Source organism: Ranitomeya imitator, chromosome 2 (genome assembly GCF_032444005.1).
Source record: "Ranitomeya imitator isolate aRanImi1 chromosome 2, aRanImi1.pri, whole genome shotgun sequence".
NCBI classification, from domain to species: Eukaryota; Metazoa; Chordata; class Amphibia; order Anura; family Dendrobatidae; genus Ranitomeya; species Ranitomeya imitator.
In genome coordinates this window covers 51315383-51343171 of record NC_091283.1, presented here as the reverse complement: position 1 = coordinate 51343171, position 27789 = coordinate 51315383, and the positions used below count along the sequence as shown (strand labels likewise).

Below are 27789 nucleotides of genomic sequence, written 5' to 3'. Positions count from 1 at the left end.
ATACAGTTTGGTGCAGTTCTGTACAATTTTCCAAAAAGGAGAGCTTCCCTCCGATAAGATCTGCGTCATTTTCTACTACACAAGTTTAGTACTTTTCTTTTGTTATCCATTTTTATTTTATGCAATTGTCTAAACTGTATTGTTTTATTCCCCTTTTTTGACATCTTTTGTATTTTTTTATAAACACTACCTACTTTTTGGATAAGGTTTATACATTTTTATATCTTCACTCCTATTGCTCTATAAACAGAGTCACTGAAGCCATGCGCTACCTGTAACAGAGCTCAAAAAAAGATCATTGGGTACAGCCGGGACCAGCTGATTGGAAAGCATTGCTTATCCAGGGACTGAAGCTTGAAGAGGACAATTTGCATATTACAGGTGCCTTCTGGGAAAAGCGGAGTCTCCCTTAGCAAGAAGATCGTTGGGTACAGCCGGGATCAGCTGCTTGGAAAGCATCACCAAACCAAGTATTGAAGCTTGAAGAGGACAAAATACATATTCCAGGTGCCTTCAGGGAAAAGCGAACAGTTTCCATCAGCAAGATTGTTGGGTACAGCCAGGACCAGCTGCTTGGAAAGCATCGCCCATCCAGGGCTTGAAGCGTGAAGAGGACAATTTGCATATTCCAGGTGCATTCTGGGAAAAGTGAAGAGTCTCCCTCAGCAAGAAGATCGTTGGGTACAGCCTTAAGGCGTGCAAATTTTTGCTTCTAGGACATTATTCCTAAAAAGCTTGGCTGATTGAGTAGATTATGCAAGAAAGAAAACACAGCACATTACACAAGAAGGTTACACACAGTAGATGGCCATTTTAGAAAAAAGGTGCCGGGTCTGGAAGAAAGAATTGCAACTTTGAAACTCAAAGAAAACTTCCTAGACAGAAAAGAAGCATCTCTACTGGTCACAGAAGGTGAAGAAAGTGTTAGAGAACCTCCAAAAGCTGACGAGTGTCAGCATGTGACCAAAAGCAGCAAGAAGACCATGGAGACATAACCAACCACACAACTGAGAAACTGATACCAAGGCCTTGTAGAGGATGAAGATGGCACACCTAAAGATGAGGCACTACCAGCAAGCAAAGAAGAAAAGGGCACACAGCAATGCCCAGAAGTGTCAACAAAAAGTACGGCCAAGAAACAAGAAGAGTGGTAGTGGTGGGAGACACACTTCAGAGAGGCACAGTAGTGGACATCTGCAGACCAGACATAACCACAAGATTAGTATGTTGCCTCCCAGGTGCGAAGATAAAGGATGTGACCAATAGGATACCAAAGCTCATCAGTTCCAAGGACGAACATCCAATTCTTCTGATACATGTTGGCACCAATGACACGGCAAGGAAGGACCTACCAACAATCTGCAAGGACTTTGAAGAGTTGGGGAAGAAAGTAAAGGAACTGGATGCACAGGTAGTTTTTTCTTCTATCCTTCCAGTAAACGGGCATGGCACCAGGAGATGGAACAGGATCCTTGATGTGAACAACTGGCTAAGACAATGGTGCAGACAACAAGGATTTGGATTCCTGGACCATGGTATGAATTACCTGTATGACGGACTCCTTGCCAGATACGGACTACACCTCAACAAAATTGGGAAACACACATTCACCAGAAGACTATATGTCACACAAAATAGTTATGAAATAACATTTCCCACATGTCTACTTTATATCAGAACAATTTTGGAACCCCCAATTTTTTTTTTTCGTTAGCAAGTTATAAGTGTTAAAATTTACCAGTGATTTCTCATTTTTACAACAAAATTTACAAAAACATTTTTCTTGGGACCAACTCACATTTGAAGTCACTTTGAGGGGTCTATATGGCAGAAAATACCCAGATGTGACACCATTCTAAAAACTGCACCCCTGAAGGTACTCAAAACCACATTCAAGAAGTTTATGAACCCTTCAGGTGCTTCACAGGAGCAGAAGCAACGTGGAAGGAAAAAAATGAACATTTAACTTTTTAGACACAAAAATGATCTTTCAGCAACAATTTTTTTTATTTTTCCAAGGAAAAAAAAGGAGAAAATGGATGTTAGGGTTGGCGGAACGCACCAAATATATAATTTATTAAATGGAATTGGTGCGTTCGCAACCCGGGATCCACCGTGCAGGAAAGCACCTGCTGCTAAATAATGGCGGCTCTATATGGTGGTATAAACCAGCTCTGTTAGCTTCACAGAGTAACCGCGAGAGGAAAGCTCTGTGCCCTGTTAGACTTTCACAGAGGCACAGGCCAACTACCCAGATGTGAGCAGTGAGTGGTCATGCATGCATACAAAACTCCTCGCCGGAGATGCCAGCATTCTAGGGGCTTATTTCAGCCGGGTCCCTGAACACACTTAAACACAATCTCCTCGCCGGAGGTGCCAGCATTCTAGGGGCTTATTTCAGCCGGGTCCCTGAACACATTCAAACACATGACCACATTGACGCAAAGCATATAGCATAAGACGATACTAGCGCATGGCCGTGCGGTCATGCGCAGTTTATATAGTTGCAGCACAGGAAGCTGCTACTGAAGTTTTTGCCCTTTCAGGACCTTCCAGAAGGACCAATGGAAAGTGCTGCAGTACCTGAGCATGTTTTGCCCTTTCAGGACCTTCCAGAAGGACCAATGGAATGTATGCATGTGACGGAACATGTGGCCCTCGACCTCCAATGGGAGACCCTGCCCTGGGCATGCTCAGTGTGAGTAAACAAGGACTTAGTCCCAGAGAGGCTCGCTCGCTGCAGATCAGTGCAGGGTACCATAGGAAAGCCAGAAAAGGCAGTAGTGACCCTATGCACCGAATCAGCCCCAGCGAGACGCTGGGAGCGACGTCTCCGCTGAGCAGAGCCCACTGCGGCCGATACCGAATGGGAGACCGCAGCAGACACGGATCGAGATTCCCCCTGTGCAGCAGAGGAAACTCGACTCCTAACATTGGACCCCAAAAGTTGTTGTCCAGTTTGTCCTGAGTATGCCGATACCCCATAAGTGGGGGGAACCACTGTTTGGGCGCACGCCATGGCTCTGAAGGGAAGGAGCTCCGTTTGACTTTTTTAAACTAAAATTGGTTGGAATTGAGATTGGATGCCAGGTTGCGTTTGGCAAACTCCTGATGTGCCTAAGCAGTGGAAACTCCCCACAAGTGACCCCAATTTAGAAACTAAACCCCCTAAGGAATTTATCTAGGTGTGTGGTGAGCACTTTGAACCCCCAAGTGCTTCACAGAAGTTTATAACGTTAAAATAAAAAAAAAAAATTTTCACAAGGGTAACAGGAGAAATTGGACCCCAAAAGTTGTTGACCAATTTATCCCGGGTACGCTGATACCCTATATGTGGGGGTAAATCACTGTTTGGGCACACAGCAGAGCTTGGAAGGGAAGCAGCGCCGTTTAACTTTTTTAAACTAAAATTGGCTGGAATTGAGATCGGACACCATGTCGTGTTTGGCGAGCCCCTGATGTGCCTATACAGTGGAAACCCAACAATTCTAACTCCAACCCTCACCCCAACACACCCCTACCTATAATCCCAGTCCTAACCATAACCTTAACCACAAACCTAACTCTAACACACCCCTAACCCTAATCCTAACCCTAATCCCAACCCTAACCCCAACCCTAACCCTATTCCACACCGTAACCCTAACTTTAGCGCCAACCCTAACCCTGACTTTATCCCCAACCCTAACCCAAATGGGAAAATGGAAATAAATACGTTTTTTTATTTTATTATTTTTCCCTAACTAAGGGGGTGATAAAGGGGGGTTTGATTTACTATTTATAGCATGGTTTTATATCGGGTTTTTATGTTTGGCAGCTGTCACACGTTAAAAGATTCTTTTTACTGCAAAAAATAATTTTTGCATCACCACAATGAGCGCTATAATTTTTGCATATTTTGGCCCACAGAATCATGTGAGGTCTTGTTTTTTATGGGACAAGTTGTCGTTTTTATTGGTACCTTTTTTGGGCACATGAAATTTTTTTATCTCTTTTTATTACGATTTTTGGAGGCAGAGTGAACAAAAAACAGCAATTCATGAATTTCTTTTGGGTGGGGCAATTATACCGTTCTGCGTGTGGTAAAATTGATAAAGAAGTTTTATTCTTTGGGTCAGTACGATTGCAGTGATGCCTTATTTATTTTTTTATGTTTTGACGCTTTTATACAATAAAAACTATTTTGTATAAAAAATAATAGGTTTTGCATCACTTTATTCTGAGAGCTATAACTTTTTTATTTTTTTGCTGATGATGCTGTGTGGTGGCTCGTTTTTTGCAGGACAAGATGAGATTTTCAGCGGTACCATGGTTATTTATATCCGTCTTTTTGATCGCGTGTTATTCCACTCTTTGTTCAGTGGTATAATGATAAAGCATTGTTTTTCACCTCGTTTTTTTTTTTAACGGTGTTCACTGAAGGGGTTAACTAGTGTGACAGACTCATAGGTCGGGTCATTATTGACGCGGCGATACTAAATACGTGTACTTTTATTGTTTTTTTTATTTACATAAATAAATGTATTTATTGGAAGAATATTATTTTTCTTTTACAAATGTTTTTAAAATATTTTTACACAGTATAATATTTTTTTTAAACTTTTTACACTGTCCCAAGGTGGGAAATGACTGTATAAAGTCAGATAGCTGATCTGACACTTTGCACAGCACTGTGTCAGATCAGCGATCTGACAGGCAGTGATGGAGGCTTGTTGGTGCCTGCTCAGAGCAGGCACCGAGAAAGCCCCCTCCTTGCAGGACCCGGAAGGACCCCATGGCCATCTTGGATCTGGCAGCCTGAAGGGAGGAGATCCTCGGAACAACGCGATCACATTGCGTTGTTCTGTGGGTCTCAGGGAAGCACGCAGGTAGTCCCCTCCCTGCCCAATGCTTCTTTATGCCACTGGAACGCTGAGATCTTGCTTGATTGCAGTGTTCCAGAGGTTAAAGTGCCGGGAGTGGTCCATGACAGCTCCTGGCACTTAGTGTGACACCCGATCGGCCGCACACCACCCGTGAGCGCGGCCGATCGACTTCGACGTACTATCCCGTCCATGGTCATACGGGCCCAGCCCACATGGACGGCATAGTAAGTCGGATGTCAGAAAGGTGTTAAACTAGAAGAAGAGGGGACAGGAAGAAAAACATTAGACTCAAACATGAAGGCAGAAAATATACTAATGAAGGTTATGAGGTGCGGAAAAGAAGACCCAAGACAACATACTCACAAGTGAGGTAAGAAAATTTCTAAAACAATCCACAGCGAGGAGATTGGAACAAAACTAATTCCTTTTAACTGCATGCTCTCAAATGCCAGAATCCTGACAAACAAGATGGAAGAACTAGAAGCAGAAATATTTACAGGTAATTATGACATAGTGGGAATAACCGAGACATGGTTAGATGAAAACTATGACTGTGCAGTTAATTTAGAGGGTTACAGTCTGTTTAGAAAGGATCGTAAAAATTGGAGAGGAGGAGGGGTTTGTCTCTATGTAAAGTCTTGTCTAAAGTCCACTTTAAGGGAGGATATTAGCGATGGGAACGAGGATGTCGAGTCCATATGGGTCGAAATTCATGTAGGGAAAAATGGTAACAAAATTCTCATTGGGGTCTGTTACAAACCCCCAAATATAACAGAAACCATGGAAAGTCTACTTCTAAAGCAGATAGATGAAGCTGCAACCCATAATGAGGTCCTGGTTATGGGGGACTTTAACTACCCGGATATTAACTGGGAAACAGAAACCTGTGAAACCCATAAAGGCAACAGGTTTCTGCTAATAACCAAGAAAAATTATCTTTCACAATTGGTGCAGAATCCAACCAGAGGAGCAGCACTTTTAGACCTAATACTATCTAATAGACCTGACAGAATAACAAATCTGCAGGTGGTCGGGCATCTAGGAAATAGCGACCACAATATTGTACATTGTATATTGTATTGAGGGGCGATCTAATAACCATGTATAAGTATATAAGGGGACAATACAAATATCTCGCTGAGGATCTGTTTATACCAAGGAAGGTGACGGGCACAAGGGGGCATTCTTTGCGTCTGGAGGAGAGAAGGTTTTTCCACCAACATAGAAGAGGATTCTTTACTGTTAGGGCAGTGAGAATCTGGAATTGCTTGCCTGAGGAGGTGGTGATGGCGAACTCAGTCGAGGGGTTCAAGAGAGGCCTGGATGTCTTCCTGGAGCAGAACAATATTGTATCATACAATTAGGTTCTGTAGAAGGACGTAGATCTGGGGATTTATTATGATGGAATATAGGCTGAACTGGATGGACAAATGTCTTTTTTCGGCCTTACTAACTATGTTACTATGTTACTATGTTACAGTTTCACCTGTCTTTCACTAGGGGGACTTGTCAGGGAGTCACAAAAACACTGAACTTTAGGAAGGCAAAGTTTGACCAGCTTAGAGATGCCCTTAATCTGGTAGACTGGGACAATATCCTCAGAAATAAGAATACAGATAATAAATGGGAAATGTTTAAGAACATCCTAAATAGGCAGTGTAAGCGGTTTATACCTTGTGGGAATAAAAGGACAAGAAATAGGAAAAACCCAATGTGGCTAAACTAAGAAGTAAGACAGGCAATTAACAGTAAAAAGAAATCAATTAAACCACTAAAGCAGGATGGCACCATTGAAGCTCTAAAAAAACTATAGGGAGAATAATACTTTATCTAAAAAGCTAATTAAAGCAGCAAGAAAGGAAACAGAGAAGCACATTGCTAAGGAGAGTAAAACTAATCCCAAACTGTTCTTCAACTATATCAATAGTAAAAGAATGATAAGTGAAAGTGTAGGCCCCTTAAAAACTTGTGAGGAAAGAATGGTTGTAGATTACAAGGAAAAAGCTAATGTATTAAACATCTTAACCATGGTATTCACAGTGGAAAATGAAATACTAGCTGAAGTGCTGAGAGACAAAGAAAACCCTATATTAACCCCTTTCTGACCTCGGACGGGATAGTACGTCCGAGGTCAGATCCCCTGCTTTGATGCATGGCACTGCGGTGAGCCCGCACCAAAGCCGGGACATGTCAGCTGTTTTGAACAGCTGACATGTGCCCGTAATAGGCGCGGGCAGAATCGCAATCTATTAACTAGTTAAATGCCGCTGTCAAACGCTCACAGCACACCTGCAATTCTGCTACATAGCAGCGATCTGATGATCGCTGCTATGTAGCAGAGGTGATCGAGTTGTGCCTGCTTCTACCTCCCATGGAGGCTATTGAAGCATGGCAAAAGTAAAAAAAAAAAGTTGACAAAAATGTTAAAAAAATAAAAAAAATATAAAAGTTTAAATCACCCCACTTTCGCCCCAATCAAAATAAATCAATTAAAAAAAAATCAAATCTACGCATATTTGGTATCGCCGCGTTCAGAATTGCCCGATCTATCAAATAAAAAAAGCATTAACCTGATCACTAAACAGCGTAGCGGTAAAAAAATTCTAAACCCCAATATTACGTTTTTTTGGTCGCCACGACATTGCATTAAAATGCAATAACGGGCGATCAAAATAACGTATCTGCACCGAAATGCTATCATTAAAAATGTCATCTCGGCATGCAAAAAATAAGCCCTCAACCGACCCCAGATCATGAAAAATGAAGACGCAACAAGTATCGGAAAATGGCGCAATTTTTTTTTTTTTTTTTTAGCAAAGTTTGGAATTTTTTTTCACCACTTAGATAAAAAATAACCTAGTCATGTTAGGTGTCTATGAATTTGTACTGACCTGGAGAATCATAATGTCAGGTCATTTTTAGCATTTAGTGAACCTAGCAAAAAAGCCAAACAAAAAACAAGTGTGGGACTGCACTTTTTTTGCAATTTCACCGCACTTGGAATTTTTTTCCCGTTTTCTAGTACACGACATGCTAAAACCAATGATGTCGTTCAAAAGTACAACTCGTCCCGCAAAAAATAAGGCCTCACATGGCCAAATTGACAGAAAAATAAAAAAGTTATGGCTCTGGGACGGAGGGGAGCGAAAAACGAACACGGAAAAACAAAAAATCCCAAGGTCATGAAGGGGTTAAGGGTCACCAATCTAACCCAAGAAGAGGAGCGAAACCGGCTAAATAAGATTAAAATAGATAAATCTCCGGGTCCGGATGGCATACACCCACGAGTACTAAGAGAACTAAGTAATGTAATAGATAAACCATTATTTCTTATATCTAGGGACTCTATAGCGACGGGGTCTGTTCCGCAGGACTGGCGCATAGCAAATGTGGTACCAATATTCAAAAATAGCTCTAAAAGTGAACCTGGAAATTATAGGCCAGTAAGTCTAACCTCTATTGTTGGTAAAATATTTGAAGGGTTTCTGAGGGATGTTATTCTGGATTATCTCAATGAGAATAACTGTTTAACTCCATATCAGCATGGGTTTATGAGAAATCGCTCCTGTCAAACCAATCTAATCAGTTTTTATGAAGAGGTAAGCTATAGGCTGGACCACGGTGAGTCATTGGACGTATTATATCTCGATTTTTCCAAAGCGTTTGATACCGTGCCGCACAAGAGGTTGGTACACAAAATGAGAATGCTTGGTCTGGGGGAAATTGTGTGTAAATGGGTTAGTAACTGGCTTAGTGATAGAAAGCAGAGGGTGGTTATAAATGGTATAGTCTCTAACTGGGTCGCTGTGACCAGTGGGGTACCGCAGGGGTCAGTATTGGGACCTGTTCTCTTCAACATATTCATTAATGATCTGGTAGAAGGTTTACACAGTAAAATGTCGATATTTGCAGATGATACAAAACTATGTAAAGCAGTTAATACAAGTGAAGATAGTATTCTGCTACAGATGGATCTGGATAAGTTGGAAACTTGGGCTGAAAGGTGGCAGATGAGGTTTAACAATGATAAATGTAAGGTTATACACATGGGAAGAAGGAATCAATATCACCATTACACACTGAATGGGAAACCACTGGGTAAATCTGACAGGGAGAAGGACTTGGGGATCCTAGTTAATGATAAACTTACCTGGAGCAGCCAGTGCCAGGCAGCAGCTGCCAAGGCAAACAGGATCATGGGGTGCATTAAAAGAGGTCTGGATACACATGATGAGAGCATTATACTGCCTCTGTACAAATCCCTAGTTAGACCGCACATGGAGTACTGTGTATAGTTTTGGGCACCAGTGCTCAGGAAGGATATAATAGAACTAGAGCGAGTACAAAGGAGGGCAACTAAATTAATAAAGGGAATGGGGAATTACAATATCCAGAGAGATTAGCAAAATTAGAATTATTTATTCTAGAAAAAAGACGACTGAGAGGCGATCTAATAACCATGTATAAGTATATAAGGGGACAATACAAATATCTCGCTGAGGATCTGTTTATACCAAGGAAGGTGATGGTCACAAGGGGTCATTCTCTGCGTCTGGAGGAGAGAAGGTTTTTTCATCAACATAGAAGAGAATTCTTTACTGTTAGGGCAGTGAGAATCTGGAATTGCTTGCCTGAGGAGGTGGTGATGGCGAACTCAGTTTTGGGATTCAAGAGAGGCCTGGATGTCTTCCTGGAGCAAAACAATATTGTATCTTACAGTTATTAGATTCTTTAGAAGGACGTAGCTCTGGGGATTTATTCTGACAGAATATAGGCTGAACAGGATGGACAAATGTCTTTTTTTGCCCTTGCTAACTATGTTACTACGTAAAATGGGGAGTCGAAATAGCCTATATAAACAATTAGTGGTGGCGGCTAGTTTTCTTGATTTATTACTGAGCTTGGCAGTGACTGTAAAGGATTATATATATATCATGGATTTAAATTGGATATGTAATAATCTATACATTTATTCTGAGTTCCCCAATATCCGACCTAGTAGTGAAAGCAATTGTGGCCTCGTCCATCAACTGTCAGTTAATTGCAAAATTGTTCTGACAATTGGAGACAGTGGCGTTCAGGCTTGTAACAGGCGGGGGGGTGGGGGGATATCTGTGTCATCATCAAGTACTCTCAACACCTCAACTCTGCAATGAGGGACAGAGTGGCTTCCTCTGGCAGAGGTGACAAGAGCAGTAGAGGAATATTTTTGAACAAGAATATATAAAAATAAGATCAAAAGATGGTGCTAAAGCATAACACAGTTGTTACAGAAATCATTGGACCAGCCACATAATCCATGGACATGTCAGGTCCTCCTTAATGACAGCCTCTCCTTGGTGCATTTATAGTTGCAAAATTAAATTCCCACCTGTCCCCAAATGGATGAGATGAGTTGAAAAGAACCACGAATATCCTGTAGAATTTTCTGCCACCCTTTGTCATCATAGTCTTTGCGTGATCCAAATAGTAGGTTTGCAATAACATTGGAAGATGCAAACATCACAATGTTGTTGGGGTCAACAGGCTCCCCTAAAGGAAGAAATAACATTGAATGGAATGTTTTAACTACACGGTAAATTTGCATGTGAACAACAATAATTCAGCAGAAAACAGATTGCTCATTTACTAAAAACAAATGTTTTTGGTAGAAAAATGTCCATACTATCATCATGGCGTTGTCCATGTTTCCAGGGACACATTTTCCATGGTAATGAAACCAAAGTCCTGGTGGGCATAGGCTTCTGACTATAGTGACGGTTTTGACAGCGCATGTGTTGCCCATGCATTCGCAACATATGCTCCATCCTGCACCTGTGATATCCATGACATTCAGTGCACTAATGGTTTTATTATGCACTAACTTAATGAATGCCGCGTCCTACACTCGCGACCCACGTAAAATGTCTGACGATCTGATTGGTCGATCTCCCCTGGTTCCTGTATATGCCACACCTCGTACAGGTGACATACAGATGATGTTTTGCACTCCGATTGTTTAATTTGCTGTCTTTACAGTTTCATGATTGGCTGTCTCTTTATGACGCACTTATTATCTATCCTTTTCCTGTAGGTTGCCGGTCAATTGAGTCCACCTATATACTTACCTTTCTGTTCGTTTAAAACATGCCACCTGACAAAGCTTGGTTAAATGCGCATTGGGATACTAGGGCATCACCGTGGCCAATCTCCGCTACTCTAGCACTTTGTAAGTCTTTTCAACACTTATGTTTGACCTTTTATTCTCCACAGGAACACAGAATTTAGGCATGTATAGGGTATAACAGTTGTACAGTTCAAACTGAGCTTGTGTCTGTAGCCCTCCACAGAGTTACTCTGTCATTTTAAATGAAACATTAAATGGAATTATATATTTTCTTTATATTAAAAAAGTATTTTTTCTTAGTGAGAAATTCTTTGCACCTCTAACTGTTTTAATTTGATTCTTTGGGGATTGTCTCTGACACGCATTCAATACTTCTTGGCTATAGAATAATTTGTTTTCTAAGATACTATGAAGCCGTAGGAACTTCAGTTGCCCATATTGTCTCCATGCAACCCTTCTATAAAATTAAGAAATGTATTCTTGACTCTAATGTTTCTATGTCTTTAATAGTTTAACCTCCTACATATAGCTATGGTCTTAACTACATGTCACAATACATGTTTGGATCCATGGCAGATCTGGCCTCTCAGATTAAAGTTATTTTTCCTTTCAGGCTATCGGGGGTTAATGTCAGTTCCCCCCCTGGTGGTCGCTGGTGTAATTACATTGCTGCTGAGTTTGCTGATGTAGGTGGTGACCACTCCCACTTTCCTTCAATAGGTCACCTGACTGTTGGTTATACAGGTCCTTTTGGATACCAACAGTGCTGAAGACTGGAGGTTGCTGGTTTAGTGGTGCTTCAGCTGAATGCTGTAATTTGGTGCCTTACTCTGGTGTGCGGTGCAATTCAGCAGGGAAAAGCTAAGTGTTGTTTTGTGTTTCTTTTTCCCCATGGTGTTCATCTTACCTAACCTTGTGTTGTCTTAGTGCAGCGGTGGGACCAGTGTCTTCACTTGCTAATTCCCTACTCAGGGATAGGGGCAGGGGCAAGTGAGGGTTTAGGTACTCTTCTCAGTGACGGGGTGAAAGAACCCATATAGGGACACTAAGGGAGATTTGGGAACAACCTCAGGTGAGTGCAGGAGGTGTCCATTTCCCCATTCCCTATTGTCAGGGCACACCGTTGTTATTGCGTTCCCTTGTTTGTTCGGCTGTTGGTGACTGACCTATGGTTGGGTCGTTTCATGCCGAGTCAGTCACTTTCGTGACATTATAACCAACCATCCCATTTTTACTGGTGAGCCATGGCGCAAATGAAGGCCTTTGCCCAACTGCTTCAGACCCTCACAGAGGAGTTTAAGGTGCTGTGTGGTGAGGTGGTGCAGCAGTTGGTGGGGTTTTGAGCTTCGGCCCAGGTGTATGTTCAACCAGAACCCAAGATATCTCTTCCTGACAAGTTCTCTGGAGGGAGAGATACACTTTTGTTTTTTCAGAAAGCCTGTAAATTGTACTTCAGGCTCTGCCCTTGTTCACCTGGGAGTGAGGAATAGCATGTGGGGATTATAATCTCCCTTCTTAAGGGTGATCCCCAATCCTGGGCTTTCTCCCTGCTGGCCAGTTCTCCATCTTTACAGTCAGTGGACGAGTTTTTTGCAGCTTTAGTGCTTGTGTATAGGGATTATGATGACGTCTCCCTGGTGGAATCTCGGCTGCATAAAATCAAGCAAGGGGGGCGGCCGGCTGAGGAGTACTGCTCGGAGTTCAGGAGGTGGGCCACTGACACACAGTGGAATGACCCTGCCCTTAGGAGTCATTTTAGGCAGGGTCTGTCTCCAAGGTTGCTGGATACTCTTGTGCAGTACAAAGCTCCTAGGTCATTGGAGGCTGCCATGTCTCTCGCCATCCAGGTAGATAGACACTTGAGGGAGGGACATACACCAAATGTGCCCCCGGTAGTCCTTGCTAGGGAGGTGACACACCTGAGCAGGCAGACAAACCCATGCAGGTGGGAGGAGTTGGTTCCCAAACAGGTTTTCCCGTGGTTCGCCGTGGTGTGAGGACATGTTTTTACTGTGGGCAGACTAGTCATTTCATCGGTGTCTGCCCAGCTCATGCAAAAATACCTGTACCACCTAAGAAGCTGCGTACCCCTGGTTGTGTGGAGGGAGGCGACCAGGGAGTGTATATTTCCTCCATTTTTACTCAACCCTCACAACATGCTTACCCTGAGTGTCAGAGTCCCCTTAGGAGGAGGGGTCAGGGGAGAGTGGTGGTTCCCTCTGAGCATTGTGGGGAGGCGAGTGTGGTGACACAGGGGGACACCTCTGTTGTCAATTCCTCAAAGAATTCACCGTCTTGTGGCAAATGTATGCATGGCAATAAACATTCCGGACCTGTGTGTGAATGAGTACGTATGGGTGTCCACCAAAAACTTCAGATGGAAGTATGCAACTGGGACCTGGAGTTCCAGGGTGATTGGGCCATATTGGGTGTTGGCCATTTTCAGTCTGGAGAGTTTTCAGTTGGAGTTACCCCCAGTTATGCATGTTCACAACTCATTCCCCTTGTCGGCGCTCCAAAGATTTGTGGCGCCTCTGGAGCCTACGTTGTTGGCATTTCCATCAGGCCATGTTTGCAATAAACCTGAGGATCAGGTGACTGCTGAGGTGAACTCTGGTGGATCGAGGCATCCTTACCATGGGTTGTTGTCCGGTGAGGTCCAGTGTTGAGGGTCCAGAGGCCCCTCATTGAAAGGGGGGTACTTTCACGATCCATGTTTGGATCTGTGGCAGATCTGGCCTCTCAAATTAAAACTTTTTTCCTTTCAGGCTATTGGGGGTTAATGTCAGTTCCCCCTTGGTGGCCGCTGGTGTAATTACATTGCTGCCGAGTTTGCTGATGCAGTTGGTAACCACTCCCATCTTCCTTCAAAAGGTCACCTGATGCATCAGCTGACTGTTGGTTATACAAGTCTTTTCTGGAGACCAACCTAGCAGGAGCAGCTCTCTGGTATTAGCCAAGTCTGGTGTTTGGAGTCCTGTTGCCGTGCTATCTGTGGTGTGGAGTTTAGCAGCGGTGTGCACAAGCTAAGTGCTGAGTTTATGTTACCTTGCCCCTTTGTTATTTGTGCATTCCCCTTTTGGTATTGTGTTCCCCTCACTCTCATATTGTGTTATCCTGTTAATTTACTTTGATGTGCTGTTTACATTGTTCACATCCTGGGGTAGGGGTTTAGCTCAGGGTTTAACAGGAGATCGGGACAGGTCAGTGACTTGTGCCTCCCTACCTTCAAGGGTACCCCCAAGTTAATGAATGACAGAGCTCCCCCTAGCCTGAGGAGCAGTTCAGGGACCCAGATTCCTCATCTTCTGTTTTCCCATTACTGCCCCGTGACACTACATTTAACAAACCTACCATTCAATCTTGCGAAATGATCCACAAGGTGCTTTGCCTCTTCTTGTAGAGGTTCTTCTAAACTCTTTTTACCCATTCCAAAATCTTTGAGGGTTGTGAGAGAAAAAAGTCTCAGTTGACTCCAGGTTTCATCATTGGCGAGCGTCAATCCTTAAAAGAAAAGGACAAATATGAAATGTACATAATATGGCTCAATTTGCCAATGAAAACTTCATTTGATATTCCTTAGTTATACAGTTAGGGCCAGAAATATTTGGACAGTGACACAAGTTTTGTTATTTTAGCTGTTTACAAAAACATGTTCAGAAATACAATTATATATATAATATGGGCTGAAAGTGCACACTCCCAGCTGCAATATGATAGTTTCCACATCCAAATCGGAGAAAGGGTTTAGGAATCATAGCTCTGTAATGCATAGCGTCCTCTTTTTCAAGGGACCAAAAGTAATTGGACAATGGACTCTAAGGGCTGCAATTAACTCTGAAGGCGTCTCCCTCGTTAACCTGTAATCAATGAAGTAGTTAAAAGGTCAGGGGTGGATTCCAGGTGTGTGGTTTTGCATTTGGAAGCTGTTGCTGTGAGCAGACAACATGCGGTCAAAGGAACTCTCAATTGAGGTGAAGCAGAACATCCTGAGGCTGAAAAAAAAGAAAAAAACCATCAGAGAGATAGCAGACATGCTTGGAGTAGCAAAATAAACAGTTGGGTACATTCTGAGAAAAAAGGAATTGACTGGTGAGCTTGGGAACTCAAAAAGGCCTTGGCGTCCACGGATGACAACAGTGGTGGATGATCGCCGCATACTTAATTTGGTGAAGAAGAACCCGTTCACAACATCAACTGAAGTCCAGAACACTCTCAGTGAAGTAGGTGTATCTGTCTCTAAGTCAACAGTAAAGAGAAGACTCCATGACAGTAAATACAAAGGGTTCACATCTAGATGCAAACCATTCATCAATACCAAAAATAGACAGGCCAGAGTTAAATTTGCAGAAAAACACCTCAAGAAGCCAGCTCAGTTCTGGAAAAGTATTCTATGGACAGATGAGACAAAGATCAACCTGTACCAGAATGATGGGAAGAAAAAAGTTTGGAGAAGAAAGGGAACGGCACATGATCCAAGGCACACCACATCCTCTGTAAAACATGGTGGAGGCAACGTCATGGCATGGGCATGCATGGCTTTCAATGGCACTGGGTCACTTGTGTTTATTGATGACATAAGAGCAGACAAGAGTAGCCGGATGAATTCTGAAGTGTACCGGGATATACTTTCAGCCCAGATTCAGCCAAATGCTGCAAAGTTGATTGGACGGCGCTTCATAGTACAGATGGACAATGACCCCAAGCATACAGCCAAAGCTACCCAGGAGTTCATGAGTGCCAAAAAGTGGAACATTCTGCAATGGCCAAGTCAATCTCCAGATCTAAACCCAATTGAGCATGCATTTCACTTGCTCAAATCCAGACTTAAGACGGAAAGACCCACAAACAAGCAAGACCTGAAGGCTGCGGCTGTAAAGGCCTGGCAAAGCATTAAGAAGGAGGAAACCCAGCGTTTGGTGATGTCCATGGGTTCCAGACTTAAGGCAGTGATTGCCTCCAAAGGATTTGCAACAAAATATTGAAAATAAAAATATTTTCCTAAAATGTGGAGTGTTTGTAAAGAAATGTGTTCAATTCCTACATTTTCTATCAGATATTTTTGTTCAACCCTTCAAATTAAACGTTACAATCTGCACTTGAATTCTGTTGTAGAGGTTTCATTTCAAATCCAATGTGGTGGCATGCAGAGCCCAACTCGCGAAAATTGTGTCACTGTCCAAATATTTCTGGCCCTAACTGTAGGTACAAGATATGAATCTACTAAGAAACTCGTATGACATAACCACCAGTGATGAGCGAGCACTAAAATGCTCATGTGCTCGTTGCTCGGGTCAAGCAATTTGTAATACTCAGGTACTCGGCCAGAACAAAGAGCCCAATGGAAGTCTATGGGCAATCCGAGCATTTTTACTGCAATCCCACCCAGGGGCGGACACAGACTGCAGTGGGCCCCTGTGCAAGAAATCTTCCCAGGCCTCCCCCCCAATAGTGCAACAAAGTTATGTAAACATATAGGCAGGGGTAGGATTCAAATTTTTAACAACAGGTTCTGTGTTTGTGTGTAGGAAAACCACACCCATTTTTAAGCCACACCCATTTACAAACACCTTTTCCTCAAACATATACAAGTAGGGGCGCAGTTAAACCATACCTCCCAACTTTTGAAGAGGGGAAAGAGGGATAAAGTTTGCGGCGTGTGCAGTGGCAAATTTTAAGCCACACCTCTGACCACACCCATTTCACAACTAGTAACACCCATATCCACATCCGAACCACACCCATTTAGCACTGCTTATCACACTGTTTCTTGAACAGTAATTATAAACAAAAAAATATGGCCACACAGTGCTCCATATTGTATAATGGCCACACATGATGCTCAATACTATATAATGGCCACACATGATGCTCCATACTGTATAATGGCCGCACATGATGCTCCATACTGTATAATGGCCACACATGATGCTCAATACTATATAATGGCCACACATGATGCTCCATACTGTATAATGACCGCACATGATGCTCCATACTGTATAATGACTCCACATGATGCTCCATACTGTATAATGGCCACACAGTGCTCCATACTGTATAATGGCCACACATGATGCTCCATACTGTATAATGGCCACATATGATGCTCCATACTGTATAATGGCCACACATGATGCTCCATACTGTATAATGGCCACACAGTGCTCCACACTGTATAATGGCCACACAGTGCTCCACACTGTATAATGGCCACACATGATGCTACATACTGTATAATGGCCACACATGATGCTACATACAGTATAATGGCCACACATGATGCTCCATACTGTATAATGGCCACACATGATGCTCCATACTGTATAATGACCACACAAAATGCTCCATACTGTATAATGGCCACACAGTGCTCCGTACTGTATAATGGCCACACTCACATGATGCTCCATACTGTATAATGGCCACACATGATGCTCCATACTGTATAATGGCCACACATGATGCTCCATACTGTATAATGGCCACACATGATACTACATAGTGTATGATGGCCACACATGATGCTCCATACTGTATAATGGCCACACATGATGCTCCATACTGTATAATGGCCACACATGATGCTCCATACTGTATAATGGCCACACATGATACTACATAGTGTATGATGGCCACACATGATGCTCCATACTGTATAATGGCCACACATGATGCTCCATACTGTATAATGGCCACACATGATGCTCCATACTGTATAATGGCCACACATGATACTACATACTGTATGATGGCCACACATGATGCTACATACTGTATAATGGCCACACATGATGCTCCATACTGTATAATGGCCACATATGATGCTCCATACTGTAAAATGGCCACACAGTGCTCCACACTGTATAGTGGCCACACATGAAGCTGCATACTGTTTAATGACCACACATGATGCTCCATACTGTATAATGGCCACACATGATACTACATAGTGTATGATGGCCACACAGTATGCTCCATACTGTATAATGGCCACACATGATGCTCCATACTGTATAATGACCACACATGATGCTCCATACTGTATGATGGCCACACATGATGCTCCATACTGTATAATGGCCACACAGTGCTCCACACTGTATAGTGGCCACACATGATGCTGTATACTGTTTAATGACCACACATGATGCTCCATACTGTATAATGGCCACACATGATGCTCCATACTGTATAATGGCCACACAGTGCTCCACACTGTATAGTGGCCACACATGATGCTGTATACTGTTTAATGACCACACATGATGCTCCATACTGTATAATGGCCACACATGATACTACATACTGTATGATGGCCACACATGATGCTGCATACTGTATAATGGCCACACATGATGCTGCATACTGTAAAATGGCCACACATGATGCTACATACTGTATAATGGCCACACATTTTTACTCCTACACACGCGGCTCTGCTCCGTACACCCTGCATACACAGCTCCGCTTTGTACACCTCATACACACACACGGCTCTGCTCCGTACAACTAATACACACACATGGCTCCACTTCGGACACCTTATACACACACATGGCTTCGCTCCGTACACCTCATACACGCACACGGCTCTGCTCCGTACACTCATATGCACACACGGCTCTGCTCCGTACACCTCATACACACACGGCTCCGCTCCGTACACCTCATACACACACACGGCTCCGCTCCGTACACCTCATTCACACACACGGTTCTGCTCCGCACACCTCATTTACACACATGGCTCCACTCCGTACACCTCATACACACACACGACTCCGCTCCGTACACCTCATACACACACACGGCTCCACTCCGTACACATCATACACACACACAGCTCCGCACACCTCATATGCACACACGGCTCCACTTCGTACACCTCATATACACACGGCTCCGCTCCGTACACCTCATACACACACGGCTCCACTCCGTACACTCCTACGCACACACGGCTCAGCTTCGTACACCTCATACACACACGGCTCCGTTCCGTACACCTCACACACACACACACACACACGGCTCCGCTCCGTACACCTCATTCACACACACGGTTCCGCGCCGCACACCTCATACACACACACGGCTCCACTCCGTACACCTCATATACACACACGGCTCCGATCTGTACACCTGATACACACACAGCTCCACTCTGTACACCTCATACACACACACACACGGCTCTGCTACATCCACACTGTAAACAACTCCTGACATTACACATAAGCTTACCGTCTAGCACCATGACAGCACAGCAGAGTCCTGCAATACACGGAGGCCCCTGATCATGTGACTCCTGACTCCTCCCCTCCTGTGACCTCATCTCAGGTCCTGAGCAAGCTTCAGTGACTCACTGTGACTGAGAGGCCCTCCCCCTCCGTCCTCCTCTCGTCCTAGTCCAGTGTCTGCCACCTGTCACCTCACCGCAGACCACAGCAGTGACAGCCGGCTGGACAGCAGCATAATATATGCTAGCAGGTGAGGAGGGGGGCCCGTTTAACTGTCATATCACATGTGTGCAGCAGAGCGGGCCCCCCTGATTCTCCTGTTAGCAGTAATACTACCTCCAGCTGTCATTCACATTCACTACTTTGTATGCCCGTCGGGGGCCCCCTCCCGCTCTGGGCCCCTGTGCGGTTGCACAGGTTGAACAGGCGGTATGTCCACCCATGATCCCACCCCCCTGGGGGTCCTTTTAAAGGGAACCTGTCACCTGAATTTGGCGGGACTGGTTTTGGGTCATATGGGCGGAGTTTTCGGGTGTTTGATTCACCCTTTCCTTACCCGCTGGCTGCATGCTGGCTGCAATATTGGATTGAAGTTCATTCTCTATCCTCCATAGTACACGTCTGCACAAGGCAAGATTGCCTTGCACAGGTGTGTACTATGGAGGACAGAGAATGAACTTCAATCCAATATTGCAGCCAGCATGCAGCCAGCGGGTAAGGAAAGGGTGAATCAAACACCCGAAAACTCCGCCCATATGACCCAAAACCAGTCCCGCCAAATTCAGGTGACAGAGTCCCTTTAAGGTCTAAAAAAATCTGAAAATGATGGAAACACTGCTCAAGTTACACAGGTACGTCATGGGGATCGCCCCTGGAAGCATTCCTGACTCCTAGTTCACAGCCTTAATAAATTTTTTCCGAGATTCATGCCGCTCTACCCGGTGCCACAAAAACACATGAAAACAAAACCAATACGGGTTTTGCTTGGAAATATGTCAAGGTACATCCTTTGCAGGTTAATGACTTGCCTGTAAGGCCGAATACTTCACCCCAGACCGAAAATTTCCTCTCCCACTTAGGCTTAGTTAAGACTCAGCGTTTTTTAAGTGTTTTTCAACTTTAACATTGCTTTCAACCACTAAAAATGCATTCACTGGGAAATGTCATGTAACAATGTAACATGTAACAACACTAGCTGGCCATGTGGTGTGTGACACATAAGCAGACCCATCTTGTTTCATTTATGAAGGAGCAACTCTTAACCCCTTCACCCCCAGAGCTTTTTCCGTTTTTTCATTTTCGTTTTTCGCTCCCCTCCTTCCCAGAGCCATAACTTTTTTATTTTTCCGTCAATATGGCCATGTAAGGGCTTATTTTTTGCGGGACAAGATGTACTTTTGAACGATACCATTGGTTTTACCATGCCATGTAACAGAAAATAGGAAAAAAATTTCAAGTGTGATGAAATTGCAAAAAAAAGTTCAATCTCACACATGTTTTTTGTTTAGCTTTTTTGCTAGGTTCACCTAATGCTAAAACTAACCAGCCATTATGATTCTCCACGTCATTCCGAGTACATAGACACCTAACATGTCTAGGTTATTTGTTATCTAAGTGGTGATAAAAATTCCAAAGTTTGATTAAAAAAAAAAAAAAAATTGCGATTTTCCGATACTCGTAGCGTCTCCAATTTTCATGATCTGGGGTCAGGTGAGGGCTTATTTAATGATACCATTTTGGTGTAGATATGTTCTTTTGATCGCCCGTTATTGCATTTTAATGTAATGTCGCGGGGACCAAAAAAATGTAATTTTGGCATTTTGATTTTTTTCTCACGACGCCATTTAGCGGTCAGGTTAATCCTTTGCTTTTATTGATAGATCGGGCGATTCTGAACGCGGTGATACCAAATATGTGTATGTTTGATTTTTTTTTAATTGTTTTATTTTGATTGGGGCGAAAGGGGGGTGATTTGAACTTTTATATATTTTTTATTTTTTAAATATTTTTAAACACTTTTTTTAATTTTGGCATGCTTCAATAGCCTCATTAGGAGGCTAGAAGCATGCACTACACGATCGACTCTGCTACATAGAGGTGAAGTACAGATCACCGACCACAGGGTGGCGCTCAAAGCAATCTGCCATCAACAACCATAGAGGTCTCAAGGAGACCTCTGGTTGTTATGGCAATACACCCCTGACCCCGGATCATGTGGCGGGGGTCAGCGATGCGAGCACTCCCGGCCGCACAGCCGGGAGCGCCGCTTAAATGCCGCTGTCAGCGCTTGACGGCGGCATTTAACTAGTTAATGGGCGCGGGCGGATCGCGATGCCGCTCGCGCTCATTGCGCGCACATGTCAGCTGTACAAAACAGCTGACATGTCGCGGCTTTGAGATGGGCTCACTGCCGGAGCCCACCTCAAAGCAGGGGATCTGCCAGCTGACGTACTATTCTGTCAGCTGGCAGAAAGGGGTTAAAGTCACAGAGCCTATTTTTACTGGTGCATTAGGTGGCATTAATCTTCTTAAAGGGCCATTATTAAACAGAGGGTCTCCTAAGCTGTTGCCGCCTATGCTGTGAGTGGATGTGCTGCCAAGAACTACGACGCACCACAATACACCTGTCATAAGATGTCCAGGGGGGACTCCTGAAAAAGTGTTGCATTGAATTCAAGGCCTGCCCTGCTACAAATTCATATGCATCCCAATAAGCCTTTGAACCCACATAGTGGATGGGCCCATGAAAATCCACTTCACAATATGCATTTTGTGCTCCATACTCCTTTGTTTTACATATTGGCAGGAAGGCCAGCCCTGCTGCATAGTCATATGCACCCCATTAGGCCTTGGAACCCACATACTGGATGTGCCCAGGAAAATCCACTTCACAATATGCATTTTGTACTTCCGTACTCCTTTGTTTTACACATTGCCGGCAAGGCCAGCCCTGATGCATAGTCATATGCACCCCATTAGGCCTTGGAACCCACATACTGGATGGGCCCAGGAAAATTCACTCATATTTTTAATGGTATGATGGTTCCCTCTTTGCAAAATTATTTACAGGAGAATTTGGCAATTGTGTTTGCCATTTTTTTAACACTAAGGTTCATATACAGCTTTAAATAAGGATAATCCTTGCAATACAAGGCCATTTCATTGCAAACTACAAAATTCAAGGAATCCCAAGATTGAATAGTTTGAGTGCATACATTTTTGTGTATGTTAACAATAACATACAAAGGTTAATAAGTACATATAAGGATTACATAAATATACTGATTACGTATATATGAAGATTAACTGCATACAGTATAGTTAGATCATCACCAAAAGGCTTTTAAACATCATCTGTCTGGAATATCAGAGAAGCAACACCAAGACAGAGAACCCCTGGGAGATTATCTACACTGTATGGGCGTCCCCAATTATGCAGGTATCAGCATACTGTACATGTACAGGTACCCCAGTTTTGGCATCTGTCTTAGTCATGTTTCTCTGGTCTTATATAGTGAATAACACTATGTAGTAACTATAGATTCACCCACACCTTCAAGTGGCCACTTTTCAAGGTTGAATGAAACTGAGATATCATGGAGTCATCAGACGAGGGGCCATAAACCCCTAGAAAATAAAAGCCACAAGGATTTAGATCAAATCACCATAGTGTGAGTAAACCTTAATGTTTTACAATGACAAACAGCAAACATATAGAGGCTTTGAACTGTTTATGAAGTGAATAAACAAACATTTATCAAGATTGTGTCACTATGAGCATTGTCTGTCACATCTGTAAATGTTTTACAAGAAATGCAGCTATGTGATTGTCTGAATGCATTCGGTATACAGTATTTCAATCTTGTTTACAAATCGCCATTTGTATATTCTCCATTTGAGACAGACAAAGTTAAGGCTCGCAGGGAGAGAAACAAATATAGTGGACAAAGCTATATTTTTAACCCCTTCAAGTCGCGGCCCTTTTTCATTTTTGCGTTTTTGTTTTTCACTTCCCTCCTTCCCTGAGCCATAACTTTTTTATTTTTCCGTCAATATGGTCATGTGAGGGCTTATTTTTTGCGGGACAAGTTGTACTTTTGAACGACACCATTGGTTTTACCATGTCTTTTACTAGAAAATGGGAAAAAAATTCCAAGTGCGGTGAAATTGCAAAAAAAGTGCAATCCCACACTTGTTTTTTGTTTGGCTTTTTTGCTAGGTTCACTAAATGCTAAAACTAACCTGCCATTATGATTCTCCAGGTCAGTACGAGTTCATAGACACCTAACATGACTAGGTTATTTTTTATCTAAGTGGTGAAAAAAAATTCCAAACTTTGCTAAAAAAAAAAAAAAAATTGTGCCATTTTCCGATACCCGTAGCGTCTCCATTTTTCGTGTTCTGGGGTCGGTTGAAGGCTTATTTTTTGCATGCCGAGCTGATGTTTTTAATGATACCATTTTTGCGCAGATACGTTCTTTTGATTGCCCGTTATTGCATTTTAATGCAATGTCGCGGCGACCAAAAAAACGTAATTCTGGCGTTTCGGGGTGACACGGCATGCGCAGTACTAGTACGGCGCATGTCGTGAAGGGGTTAATGAACTACGGAGGCAAAGTAACAGTATTGCTTTATCAAATTTATATGAAGTGTATTGTGTCCAATGTTAGCAACCAGGCAACACAAAAAGGAGCTTTTCAAGTGAGCTCTTTAAGGTACAGAAATGTTATGAGGTGTTTTCCAACAAGGATGTGGTTTCACCAATTGGGGGTACTTTTTGTAAAAATAGACTAGTGCCATTACAGCCCCCTTGCCCAAAATGCACTGTACAGAGCACGTAAACCCTGGTTATCTAGTGGCAGGTAAAGGGCACATTGCAGGAAACAGAGTTAAGAAGTTGGCCCAATGTTGGGGTGTGGGTCTCTTAGACTTGTAATGGAGTGCCTGGCCTGACAAGTATTTGCTCATAGGTGGTTAAATTGTAAAAAATTGTTCATGTGGATCCTAGACACCCTTTCCCAAAAACTGACTTTCTGTAGCAGCAGGGAACACCTGAACCATGGTGTTCTAGTGGTGGAATATGAGAAGACATTGCTGAAGGCCTCATTAAAACCTAGGCCCAATGTAAAGGATTGTGTCTCCTACACTTGCAATGCTCATACACTAAGTTAATGAGCTGACAAACATTTACCCATGGGGGTGGCAATTAAAAAAAATTGTTTACGGGCATCATAAACACCTTGCAAAACTGTAAAGTTGTTTTGTACACCGTTGCTGTTGTGAAGGTGCAGGTTTGCAGTAAAAATATGGCGGACTAATCGTTGGATGAAGTGATCAGGAAAAGGGGCATGGTGATGGCAGGAATTGGAACGTACATGAATAACAGTGGTGGCTATGGGAGGTATGATATCCAGGATACAGCCTACAATGATTAGTCGTTTAGCCACCACCAATTACCTGAATGTATTTCATGCCCATCAGAAGATCGGTGTAACAGATGCACGTGTTTGACTCGGCCTAAAAAATGCCTGTCAAAAACATGTTGCCAAACCAAAGACGCACGTGTCTGTCTAAAGGGCAAAGTGCAACATGTTTGTGAGATGCTGAATTATAGAAAGCAGATCAGTGTTGGAGGAAAACCAAACAAACTGATGGATGCTTGTGAAAAACTAAGTTTAAAGAGGAGTGCACGAGGAGGGGGACAAGGCGGGTCATCTCCATTCTAGAATACTGGCGGCACAGAGAGACGCCACACATATAGTTGTTTTGAAGGGAAAGGATGGGTCAGAGCATACTGGTCGTGTGGCAATTTGTTGGTGATGACGGAGTATTATTCAGATCTTTCTAAGTCACGGGTACAACCAACGATGGAGGAGGTGGATGGTTTTCTGGCAGAGGTTCAGCTTCCTAGACTTTGTACGGTTGATCAGGGACTTCTTGAAGAGCCGTTTAATTTAGAGGAGCTTGACGCCGCACTGGCCTCTATGCCTAATGCTAAAACCCCAGGGGTGGATGGTATCCCATGGTAGGTGTAAATAAAATGTAAAGAGTAGGTATTGTTTTACGTTTTGTTGGAGGTGTATGCTTCTGGTATGGTGGAGGGTGAGTTGTCGCGGTCCATGCCTGTGGCAATAATTGAAGTGTTCCCATAACAGGTTAAGGATCTGACGGATCCAGCTTCTTCTCCCCAATCTCATTATTACCATAGATATCAAAATCTTGGCCACAATATTGGCTTATCGTCTTAATAAGGTGATAGCGACACTAATAAACCAGGAACAGTCCGGTTTTATGCCCAATAGTTCTACAGCATGTAATCTTAGACGATTATTTCTCATTATCCAGGTAAAGTCAGACAATATGGGTCATAGGGTTGTGGTGTCTTTAGAGGCCGCAAAGGCTTTTGATAGTGTGGAATGGCGTTAATTGTGGGCGGTTATGAAGGCTATGGATTTTGGCGAGAGATTTATAATTTGGGTGCAATTGTTTTATGATTCACCAAGAGCCAGTATACGGGTAAAAGGGCTCTTGTGGGGGGATTTCCCTTTGCATAGGGGAACACGGCAGGGTTGCCCCTTGTCTCCTCTCTTGTTTGCAATTGCTGTTGAGCCCATGGCGGCGGTGATACTGAGGTATGGGGACATAAAGGGATTTAGATACAGAAACTATGAAGAAGAGATTGTCCTGTACGCGGACGATGTGTTACTGTTCTTGGAAGATGCGCAGTAGTCTTTGGGTGCTGTTCTGAACAGCATTAAAAAAAATTGGTCTTCTTTCCGGATTATCTATTAATTGGTATAAGTCTGTGTTGTTGCCCATGGATGTGGCGGCTCCTCTGACACTAGACCCTGGGGTTCCCTTAACATGAGTGTAAATATCTGGGCATCGTGGTTTCGGCAAAATAGAGGACTATGTGCTGCTCAACCTGCCTCCTATGCTTGTGAAGTTCCAGCTGAAGATTGGGGCCTGGAAGAAGCTATTTCTGTCGGTTGCAGGAAGAGTAAATTTGATCAAAATGATACTTATGCCTCAGCTCCTATACATATTGCATAATGCTCCAGTGTGGCTGCCTCAGAGTACATTTTATAGGATCAAGACTAGTGTTGAGCATTCCGATACCGCAAGTATCGGGTATCGGCCGATACTTGCGGTATCGGAATTCCGATACCGAGATCCGATATTTTTGGGGTATCGGTATCGGAGGTGTAAAATAAAGAATTAAAATAAAAAATATTGTTATATTCACCTCTCCTGCGGCCCCTGGAACATCACCGCGAGTCACCGGCGTCCGGCAGGCTTCTTTGTTCAAAATGAGCGCCTTTAGGACCTGCGGAATGACGTCGTGGCTTCTGATTGGTCGCGTGCCGCCCATGTGACCGCCACGCGACCAATCAGAAGCCGCGACGTCATTCCGCAGGTCCTAAAGGCGCTCATTTTGAACAAAGAAGCCTGCCGGACGCCGGTGACTAGAGGGGAGGCCAGAGAGTAGAAGGTTGCAATAGTGTAGGTTCGAGATCATAGGGGCGTGCGCAAACATTTTTGCAGTTTCTTGGTATTTAGGGATGCTGGAAATATTTTTGAGTTGTAGGGGTCAAGGGCTTGGATATGTATCTTGAAAGAGAGGGCAGAGTTGAGGATCACCCCGAAGCCCCGAACATGTGGAACTATTTGTACCGGCCCGGCATTACACAGGCACGTGTCGCACAACATTACCCGTGCCCTCCACAATGCTGTTATTGGGAAAGTCCACCTAACCACATACACGTGGACAAGTGCTTGTGGTCAGGGACAGTACATCTCACTAAAGGCACACTGGGTTAACAGTGGAAGCCGGGACACAGTCCAACCTTGGGATGGTGCACGTTCTCCCAACCCCGAGTATTTCTGGCCCTACATCAATCTGGGTTGCCACCACAGTCTACAGCTAACCCAAGAAGAGGTGCGAAACCGGCTAAATAAGATTAAAATAGATAAATCTCCGGGTCCGGATGGCATACACCCACGAGTACTAAGAGAACTAAGTAATGTAATAGATAAACCATTATTTCTTATTTTTAGGGACTCTATAGCGACAGTGTCTGTTCCGCAGGACTGGCGCATATCAAATGTGGTGCCAATATTCAAAAAGGGCTCTAAAAGTGAACCTGGAAATTATAGGCCAGTAAGTGTAACCTCTATTGTTGGTAAAATATTTGAAGGGTTTCTGAGGGATGTTATTCTGGATTATCTCAATGAGAATAACTGTTTAACTCCATATCAGCATGGGTTTATGAGAAATCGCTCCTGTCAAACCAATCTAATCAGTTTTTATGAAGAGGTAAGCTATAGGCTGGACCACGGTGAGTCATTGGACGTGGTATATCTCGATTTTTCCAAAGCGTTTGATACCGTGCCGCACAAGAGGTTGGTAGGTACACAAAATGAGAATGCTTGGTCTGGGGGAAAATGTGTGTAAATGGGTTAGTAACTGGCTTATTGATAGAAAGCAGAGGGTGGTTATAAATGGTATAGTCTCTAACTGGGTCGCTGTGACCAGTGGGGTACCGCAGGGGTCGGTATTGGGACCTGTTCTCTT

General features: G+C 43.5%; 1 protein-coding gene across 1 annotated transcript in view; it reads right to left on the bottom strand.

Annotated features, from left to right (window-relative positions):
• The window catches only part of LOC138661794 (cytochrome P450 2G1-like), a 158381-nt gene that overhangs the window by 119420 nt on the left and 11172 nt on the right, over nt 1-27789 (bottom strand). Inside the window, exons 3-4 of the mRNA XM_069746718.1 lie at nt 14326-14475; nt 10237-10397 (exon numbers count right to left, since the gene is read on the bottom strand). Of these exons, the coding sequence (XP_069602819.1) occupies nt 10237-10397; nt 14326-14475 (311 nt within the window). The remainder of the gene's footprint in view (nt 1-10236; nt 10398-14325; nt 14476-27789) is intronic.